General features: G+C 40.3%; 1 protein-coding gene across 2 annotated transcripts in view; it reads left to right on the forward strand.

Annotated features, from left to right (window-relative positions):
* The window catches only part of Vwa3b (von Willebrand factor A domain containing 3B), a 201,657-nt gene that overhangs the window by 21,931 nt on the left and 169,084 nt on the right, over nucleotides 1–10,642 (forward strand). For both annotated transcript variants that reach the window (XR_004516439.1, XM_033761713.1), the window contains exons 3-5: nucleotides 4,858–4,952; nucleotides 6,786–7,036; nucleotides 8,531–8,693. Coding sequence is in view for 1 of the 2 variants with exons in the window: in XM_033761713.1 (XP_033617604.1) it covers nucleotides 4,858–4,952; nucleotides 6,786–7,036; nucleotides 8,531–8,693 (509 nt within the window). In the remaining variant the exon portion in view is untranslated. The remainder of the gene's footprint in view (nucleotides 1–4,857; nucleotides 4,953–6,785; nucleotides 7,037–8,530; nucleotides 8,694–10,642) is intronic.

The raw sequence follows: 10,642 nt of genomic DNA on the forward strand, positions 1-10,642 counted from the left end.
GAAGTCTGTCCTTGTGTCTTGCTTAAGTGTTTTCTCATTTTAATTTTTGTTGTCAGACTGTCCTTGGTTTAGTCTCTGTATTATCACCCAAATCTTCCTGATATAGTTGCACCCTAGCTTCTGTGTCTCTAAAGACCCACAGACATTCTCATCTTCATAACATCAGAGAAAACAGCTCATCAAATCAACGGCAATGCTTTACCCCAACTGATACAATCAGCAACACATTAAAATCAAGCACAACTTGGAAACTGACCACCTGTGGTAGTCACTAGTCTATCACCCTTAAATCATCTGAATTAAATTGAAATCAAGAAGCAGTCCAGAACATGTCTGCAGTGAACAAACTTTTCAATATAGTATATTTACCATTTAATGGCTCAAACAGAGCGAGGATGCAATACCCCTGATCTCAGTTAGCTGATGGCTGAACCCCATGATGCTGACTGACCTCGGGCTGCAAGGCCCAGATTGAGTTCCCAATCCTTCTGAATGGTTGAACTCTGCAATGTTCTATTACAGGTTTCCCACGCCCTTTCTTTAAAGATGTTCAAAGTTGGGAACTCAGAAAAATGCCCTGTCTTTGCAGAGTGGGTTCAAAGACTTGCACAGTCAGGAGGTCTGAGAGTGCGGGTGGGGGGATTATGGGGATTCAGGGGCGCCCACGCGGCTACCTTCCCGGCGCTTGAGCGATGACTGCTGGGTTGGGAGCAGGCGTGGTTCTCCTTCCTGCAGTGGATCGGGCCTGGCCTACCTCCAGGCGCTTGAGCGATGACTGCTGGGTCGGGAGCAGGCGTGGTTCTCCTTCCTGTGGTGGATTGGGCCTGGCCTACCTCCCGGCGCTTGAGCGATGGCTGCTGGGTCGGGAGCAGGTGTGGTTCTCCTTCCCGCGGTGGATCGGGCTGGCCTACCTCCTGGCACTTGAGCGATGGCTGCTGGATCGGGAGCAGGCGTGGTTCTCCTTGCCGTGGTGGATCTGGTCGGCCTACCTTCCTGGCGCTTGAGCGATGACTGCTGGGTTGGGAGCAGGCATGGTTCTCCTTCCTGATGTGTAGATTTAATGCAATCCCAATCAAAACACCAACAGCAGTCCTCAGTGATTTAGAGAAAATATCCTAAAATTCATATGGAACCAAAAGGCAACCAGAATCATCAAAGCAATCCTGGGTAACAAGAGCAAAGCAGGAGGCATAACAGTCCCAGATTTCAAGTTACCCTACAAAGCTACAGTGATGAAAACAAAACAAAACTAAAAACAAAAAACCTGCATGGTACTGGAACAAAAGCAGATGTGTGGATCAATAAAACAGAAGAGAATACAGAAACAACCCCAGACACATTCAGCTACTTGATCTTTGACCAAGGGGTCAAAAACATAATATAGCCTCTTTAACAAGTGGTGCTGGGAATATTGGATATCCACATGCAGAAAATTGAGTCAAGACCCTTGTGTCACCATGTACTAAACTAAAATCAAAGTGGATCAAAGATCTGAATCTTAAGGCACATTTAACTTGCTCAAAGATAAAATAGGCAAAACTCTTGAATATATGGGCATAGGCAAGGACTTTCTAAACAGAACCCTAATATAAGAAATAATACCTAGAATCAACAAATGGAACCACATCCAATTAAAAAGCTTCTGCACATTCCATAGGGTGAAGAGACATCCTACAGAATGGGAAAAAATTTTTTTCAAACTATTCCCCAGGCAGAGGCCCAACATCTAGAATATATAAGAACTAAAAAAATTACCTCCACAATAAAAGGTCCAATTAAAAAAACAGGGAAACAACATTAATAAGACACTTCACAGAAGTACAGATGGCCAATAAGTACATGAAACAATGTTCAATATCACTGGACGTAAGAGAAATACAAATTAAAACAACACTGTAATTCCATCTTACTGCAAAAACAATGACTATCATCAATAAATCTAATAATAACAAATGTTGGCAAGGTTGTGGGGGGAAGGAATCCTTGTACATTGTTGGTGGGAATGTAAACTAGTACAACCACTATGGAGATGCGTATGGAGATTTCTCAAAAACCTAAAAATAGAAATTCCATTTGATCTAGCTATTTCCCTTCTAGGTATTCAGAGTTAAAGTCATCATATTTCAGTGATACATTCATGTCTGTGTTTATAGCAGCACAATTCATAATAGCTAAGTCTTGGAAACAGCCTATATGCCCATCAATAGATGGATGGATAAAGAAAATGTGACATTTATACACAGTACTCTGCAATAAAGAAAGGTAAACTTGAGGCATTTGTAGGTAAGTGGCTGCACCTCAAGACCATAATGTTAAGTGAAAGAAATCAGACACATAAGCTTCAATATTGCATAGTTTCTCATATGAGAAACTAAAATACAAATAAAGAGAAAAATAAACAGTATGTGATAGGAATTAGGGAGAACTTTTTCAAAGGGGCAGGGGAATAAGAGATGGAGGAAGTGGAAGGGAGGAAAGGGAAAGGGATGAAAAAACATTGAACAAAGTGGAGATAAAGCTTTTGTCAAAGGGAAAGGGAATTAGAATTGGAGGGAACAGGAAAGAATGGGAGGGGAAAGGGATGAAAAAAGAATTAAGATGTATTATGTACATGTATAAGCTCCCTACAATAAATGTAATGATTAGGTACTGCAAATATGGCCTTATTAGAGAAATGCATACAGCTAAAATGTAGAACATAAACAATAAATAAAATTTCCTTTTCATGCTTTCATTTCATATTCTAAGATCTCCATTTGTTCACTTATTATGATCATATTTTTCCTTCTCTTCAACATATTTATAATAGTTGCAATATAAATATTTGATATGTATATATACATATAATATTTATAATGTGAATATCTTTGCTTTTGTTTGCTAATTCCAATGTCTGGTTTATCTCAAGGTAGTTTTATTGACTGTTCTTCCCTTTGGCTCCTGGTTTCTTTGTATATCTGATAATTTTTTATTTTATTTTGGGACAGTGTGAGTGGTTGTAAAGGCTTTGGGTTTTATTAACTCTTCCTTAGAAGAGCTATTTAAAAATATTTTTGAAAAGTTGATTTAAAAATGACTTTGTTAAGATGTTATTCACATACCATTAATGCATTTAAAGTGTACAATTAAATAGTCTTTAGTATATGTGCCTAGATGTATGCAGTCACCACCACAGTCAATATTAGTCTACTTTTACTACCTCAAAAGAAACCACCCTATTCTCCTCTGCTCTCACCAGTCACTTCTACCTGCAAGCTATAACCAATCTACTTTCTGTCTCCATAAATTTGTTTGTATTAGACATTTCATATAAGTGGAATTCATAGTATATGGTCATTTGTGACTGGCTTCTTTCATTTAGCATAATTTATTTAAAGGTCCATCAATATCTTATCATTGCCAATATTTTATTCCTTTTATGTCCATAGAATATTTCACTATATGGATATACCATAGTTTGTGCTTATTTATCTATCACTTGATAGATAACTGGTTTGTATTCTAATAGGCATCTCATTTCGCTGAACCCAAAGTTTAAACTCTCTCTCTCTCTTGCTGAATAAATACAATCTCACTAGACAGTGTCTTCCTTTTGAGGATGAAGCCTACTCCAGCTTCTGCCTGATCTTGTTCATTCTCTAATGCCTTCAAATAGCTTTTTCTGCACTTATCATTGACTAAAGGTTAGTCAGTAAAACCTACCATACCACCATCGCTGCATAGCTCACAATGTCTTGCATTTTGACTCTCAGTAAAGCTTATTAAACTTTCCTAGACTTATCTCCTCCAAGCCTCAAGAAATAGCCCCTTTCTGAGCCCAGGTAAATGTCCAGGTAGAGAGAATGCTGCTGATGACGTGATGTCCCTTTATCAGGAGTTGACACTTTGGAAAGAGGTTTTAGACTGAGAGGTCTATTGAGTGGGGTCATTGCTGGTGAAATTCAAGCATCCCTTCTTTACACTTTACTATGGTAAGAGTTGGACTTTGAAACTCATAAATTTTATCACCTCTTGTGATTTGGGACTGATCCCGGCCAGGGAGCCTATAAAATTCACCCTTGACTTTTCTGCCTTTCCAGATTAGGTTGTTAACCTTCCTTCCTAGACAGGCAGAAGGGAAGTACTGGGATCAAGAGCACCACCTTGGGGAGTGAACATTAGTAATAAGAAGAACAGCAACAAACACAGTAAAGCCAGCAACAGCAGGATCAAAACATCTTGGTGAAGCCTTTCTTCTCCTTCTGCCCTGCCAAGTCCTTGTCAGTCCTTACAGCTCCCACAGACTACTTGTAATTCCATGAAGCAGTAGGAATACGTTTCAGACAACATCGTATGCCCATTTTGTAAGCCCTGTACCTAGTGCATGTGGGTGCTCAATAAATACACATGCACTGATGAGCACATAATTTGATGAGAAGAAAATCTTGTGTTTCTCACATTGTGTTTGGCTATTCTGAATCTATTACCTGCTTCCTTCATTTTACCCATTTAGCCTTAAACCTCCACTTGAGATAACAGAGAGTATAGAAGTTGAATTTTTAAAGTTCTGAAAGACAAGTGCAAATCTTGAATAAAGATTTCATGAATTAAACACAATTTCTGTATTTTCTGACCTCTGCTTTAATAATTTTTCACAAAAGGAACTAGAACAAATTATGCTCTTCCTTTTTATTCATTTGTGCATGAAAAGATTACACATCATAAAGTTACCTTTATCATAGCACCTAGAAATACTTCATGATTTAGAACAGAATACATATCATCACTGGGGTTTGAATGGTGTCAGAAAAATTATTTTAGAATATAAAATAAGAAGTTTAATAATGCCCTATCTTGTTTTTCTTCATAAAAATGCAGATTATGTGACTTCTCTGGGGAGACCTGTGGCTTCTCGGTACGCTGATGGCCTCTTCCCACAGTTCCACAGGGCAGAAGATGGCCAAGTCTACAATGTAAGTGAAATTTCCTTGGTGCACAGGTCCTGGGACATTGTGTGAGGTGCTATTGGGTCCCAGAAGATGGGAGGTTCAGAGTGAAGTCTTTCTTTGGGCAGCGGTAGAGTGATGCAAATCATGGCCATGGAGCTGCCAAAGGATGCCCTTGACCTGTAAAAGATTACTACAGAGTGCTCTTGACCAGAGATGAAAACTTTTTCATATCAGCACTTTGTTTTGCCTTAAAAATAAGGGAGGAAAGACAATATGACAGGAATCTATGAAATCGGGTTAAAGCCAGGCCAGAGCTACCATTACGTTATAGAAGCAGGTTGAAGAGGAGAATGTGAGCACATCTGCCTGCAGTCCTCTGCCTTCAGCTACAGCTCTACAAATGCTTGAGTCCCTCATATGACATGGTATAGTATTTGCATATAACCTACACATATCCTCCTGTGCACTTTAAGTCACCTCTAGATGACTTGTAATGCTTCACACAATGTAAATGCTATGTAAATAGTTGTCACACGACATTGTCTAGGGAACAATGACAAGAAAAAGCCTGCTCATATTCAATACAGAAGCAATTTGCTTTTGAGTATTTTCCATTCTGGGTCAGTTGAATCTGAGGATGTTGAATCTGTAGGTATCGAGGGTTAACTGTGTTTTTAAAATCTAAATTAAATTCTCAACTAGGCCTGACATAGAATGAGAATCTCTATGGAACCTTGAGTTTGGTGTGCTATTTTTTTACTGAACCTCATTTAAAATCCCTACCTAGCTATTAAAAATGTCTATTTCACTGCCACTGAAGTCCACCTCCATATCCCTGTGAGCTGTCCTGCAAGCTTCCTGTGTTGTGGCCCAGGCTGCAGAAACTGTTGAGGGAATTTGGAATACTGCTTTAAGGGGCCCTGCGCAGGAACGGAGAAGTTAAGCCATGAGCTTGAGAGAGACTAGGCTGGGTGATTAAGGTGATGAGGCATGAAAATGTGGAATTGTACAGTGCATTCAGAAAGCACATTTCCCTTAACAATTGGGGCATTTGGTGTGTGTGGGGTGCTCTAGTAATTGTTAACATTAATTTAAAAGGCACCAGATCTTTTAAAATTTGACTCATTACATAATTTTTAAATTCTTTTTTCGCATCTTTCTTACACCCTGAACAATTTTGCATCCTTGTGTATAATCTCTGTGAAGGATGATTTATTTGTGCATGGGAGAAATTGCCTACCAAGTCTCTGCCACCTTCTGAGGGTCCTGAGGTGTTGGAGACAGCTGCGAGTGAATGGGTGATCCAGATACAGGGAGGCTTGATCTTTGAGACTGAGGACACAGGGAAACAAAGTTTATGAGCAGGAGGATGAGTGACTGGGCTGGCGTCCTTTAAAGAAAGGTGGACAGGCATGTTGGCATGTTTAGAAACATTTTAAGAAATATTTTGACATTTTATGCTTAGGGAAGCTTTTTCTTTAGTGAGTCTCCTTTTTTTCATCTCCTTTTTCTGGTCTCTCTCTCTCTCTCTCTCTCTCTCTCTCTCTCTCTCTCTTTCTCTCTCTCTTTCCTATTTAACTTCTTAAAAGTGCCCTTAAGAATTTTCTTATAATTTGTAAAGATAAACCATGATCTAGAAACATTAAAAAAAAAAAGAGGGCTGTATTTTGTATTCCCTTTTCTGTAGGGAACCTGCCAAAGGTTTTCCAGCTGAAACAGTAGAGCCTTTCCTGCTGGGTCCTGCGTAGTGGGAGGGTCATGTATAGAACTGTTCTTAATGCACAGTTTTTGGTGGTGGCACTGTGGTTCTGCTGACTTACTTTGGTGTCATCTTTTTGACTTTTGCTTCCCTTTAAGCTGACAGCTAAATCAGAACTGATCTATCAGCTTGTGGAACATTTAGCACAAGCTGTGGAGAGCTACAAGCGGCGGATGGACTGGCTCACCAGCAGAAGCCGGCAGATTTTTGGCATCATCTTGGAACAGTGCATCACCATAGTGCTGGATTGGGGTGACCTTCTGGAGGGGGAGCTTGATCTGTGCCAAGACGCTCTGACTATGGTCCTCCAGGAGCAGGTGGCCCACATAACCAAGTTCAATATCCTATGGTGAGTTCCCAGATGAAGCATTTATCTCAGTGAAATTTCATACTACTTGCACATTTGGAGTTAAGTATCACTAACATAGCACTATGGTGGGGGAGGAGGCATTAGAATTTCATAGAATATACAATTTTAGCAGAAAGGCCGCAATTAATAAATCTTAGGAAATTTTTATCTGTTTGGCAGGGGGCATCTTAGTTTTCACATTACCAGATTTAGAAACATACTTTTTCTTCGATGTTTGGGAAGGTCAAAACATGAACATATGAATTTTACATTCGTATTCAATCCATATTTAAGGCCACACATTTCTTGTTTTAGATTTAATCTTGGATAATGAATTCAAAATTTACTGTTTTCCCAGACTGAATTTGCAACTCAAGTTGACCAGTCCTGTTGTTTAATCAGACCAACAGGTGGCTGCCTTTATAGAATTTCCCATATTTCAGAGTTTGAGAATCAATTATTTATGGATTCTTGGATTCATGAGAATTTGGATTTCCCTGATGACTTCTCATCTGGAACAGGGAACAGTGGTTACACCTCCCTAACAAGAAACATCTGTGCTGGGTGGGAAGTTTGTTTACCTAATTGAGTTTTTCCTTTTTAAATAAACTTTCAGCTTAATAGAAAGCATCTTTGGAGATGATGGTTTATTTTGTTTTTTTCCCCAGATATCTGTTTCTGTCATAGGTATATGATCAAAGAAAGTACATGTTAAAGTCTGCAAAGCCTTTTCATGCCTTCTTGGAGCACTTACTGTGGCACATGTCACCCTGCTAGATTTCTCTACTCAGAGAAACCACATGAGGGGACACAATAGGAACCAGCTTAACCTCCAGAGGTGGGCCAGGAGGGACATCAGACTAATTTATCTGCAATTATAAACACAGATAACTTCAAATGGCTCCTTTTCTTGAGGTGTGGCATTTCCAGCAATCGATTCTAAGCCCAAACTAAATAGATGGACCACATTTTCTCCAGATTTATAAATGAATGCTCTGTTAAACTCAAAGCAATACTATTTTTTAATCCCCAAAAAGGTAACTGATGGGACTCTTTCAGGGCAAAAAAATTCATGTTATGAAAGATTTAGATATAAAAATTTAGAGCAGTAATTTGCAAAATGTCAGTACTGTGAATTCTTATAAACTTGCTATTTGTAGAAGACCATTTCATATAAATCTACCTATTCATGAAAATGACTTCTGTCAATATTTCTAAAGCACTTGTTAACATGTAGGTTTTTTATTCTCATATAAACACCATTTTTCCAGTCAGTACAGTTTAGAGGAGACAGTGGTGCTTGGGAGTTATGCAGTGTGTTCAGAAAGCATATTTCTCTTTGATAAGTCAGATCTCTCCTCTGCAGCTCACATTTTGTTAGTAGCTTTCTGAGGACCAGGAGCTGGGATTGCTGTGTTTTCCTGTCTTTGCTGCCCTGGCTCTGAGCCAGCCATCAATCACTCTCCCGTGACCGCTCCATGTGATTCCTTTCAGGGTGTCTCAAGTGCCTGTGAAATGGGAGAAGCATGCCATGCCTGTGACACCGCAATCCATAGCTGCAGCCATCAGTTGGGTTGAAAAACTGACTTTTGAGCCACTGATTGTGAGTGGGGTTAGCCGCCTGGACACCCTGTTGGAAGCTGGGAAAGACAAAACTGTAAGTGTGATCCATGGCTGGCCCAGGCCACCAAGGTGGCTTAAGACTTAACACTGTACACTCAGTGTCTCTACATTGCCTTTTGGCTGACTTTGGCATTGAGGCACTCCAACGGCTGTAATCCTAATTTGCCACTGGATTTGAAACCGTTTTTGAGAAATGGATTCCAGATCCTAGGTAGGGATCAAAAATAGTGGTTAGGGGAGTAGCAGAGCTGGACAACCAAAATGAGGTTTCCAAATTCCTGCCCCTGGGCCCAGCTAGGCTATCTCTGGAGTGAACATGGCCACAGGGCAGACCCCACGTAGCCAGTGCCAGGAGAGTTCAGTACCACTCACACCCACTCAGCATCCAGGAAGTGGGAGTTCAGCTATCATTTTGCATCTCTAACACATCATTTCCACCCCTGATCCTCCTGCCAGCTGGAGAAACCTATTTGTTTCTTATGGAGAGCAGAGAGAGCCTGGGAGACTCCTCGTAGAACCTGGAGGATGAGGAAATAGGGCTGCCCCAGCATCCATGATCTTTCCCAGTTCCTCTTCAGAGATGGATCTATCATGTGCTTTCCAAGGCAAAGCGTACCCAAGTTGTGGGGCCCATCCGTTTTCAAATGCTAATGCATATGTATTTTCAAAGGGATCTTTTGGAAATCAAACTTTACCTGAAAGAAGCAAATAAATAATGAGTATGTCTGTGAATGGCAGTCGTGATGGTACAGTGCGGGGCAGTGGCAGGAGGGGTTCTATGGTCAGCCTCTGCTCCCCAGGTTGGTGTGGTCTGGTTTACCTTTGAGATATACATATGTACTACCTGCTTCCTCCACTCTGGAAGCCTGGGCTTTCTGTAGGTCTCAAGCTTTACCCAGCTGCTTTCAGAAATCCTTTCTTGAGCAAAGAGGCCATGTTCTTGCACCTTGAAAGGTTGGTCACTGGCCTGTGTTTATCAACATTGAGCATGATGATTTGAAATTGGAAACACATTGTTTTTTCTCACAAAGCCAGAAGAACAAATGTTTTCCATTAAGGAACAACCAAATACAAGCTACTTTGTCTTTGGCCCTTCAAATTTGTTTCAACATCTGTAAAATTCCAAGTGTCTGGACACCTTAATAAGCATTCATGTGTGTGCATGTGTGAGCTCTTTCTTTGCCTGTGAACCTGGCTGTGGGAAGCGCAGCTGAGTCTGTCCACCTGATAATGACTGCAAGATCTCCTGGAGCCTCACTATTCTTCATTTCCCTCTGGCTGTGCCTCTCCTTGCTCTGGAATTCAACTCCAGCCTAGAAACTGAGAAACAACTCCATGAATTCCAAGGGAGTCTGATGGAAGAGGAATAGCCAGGAAAGCAGCTCACAAGCACTCAAATGCAACCTCAAAGCTCCTGAGAAGAGAATTTGCGGGAAATGCAAAGAATATATAGACCAATGAATGCCTCTGTCTGCAGCCTCTACCTGTGGGTGGTCCCAAGGAGAAGTCTAGTAAATGCTACTGCCCTATATATAAAAACGTCATGTCCTACATTTTATTTTTATTTATTTATTTTTTTCAGCTTTAATTGAGTTTATTGGTACATTTTAGGGATACAGTACAGTTACATTCATTGTTGGGATCTTGTACCTCTACATGACAAATCTCGATTCTCATTTTTTCCCCTTACCTCTGCCCTCCTTTCACCCCCTCCTCCCTCCCCATCTACAAACACTTTATTTTCATCTTTTCATTCTCTCACATTTTTTTCTTTTCCCTTTTTACTCTTCCCCTACCCATCCCACCTTCCCTACACCTTTAGCTCCTTTCTTCCCATTTCTAAATGTCAGTAATCTTATTAGAATCTTATGCATTGTTGCAGATTATTCACACCAGGGAAACTATTTGGTATTTACACATGTGTGACTTATTTATTTCACTTAGGAGTATATCTTCAATATGTATCCATTTTCCTATGAATGA

Source organism: Fukomys damarensis, unplaced genomic scaffold (genome assembly GCF_012274545.1).
Source record: "Fukomys damarensis isolate Sample0158 unplaced genomic scaffold, DMR_v1.0_HiC HiC_scaffold_9, whole genome shotgun sequence".
Taxonomy (NCBI): domain Eukaryota; kingdom Metazoa; phylum Chordata; class Mammalia; order Rodentia; family Bathyergidae; genus Fukomys; species Fukomys damarensis.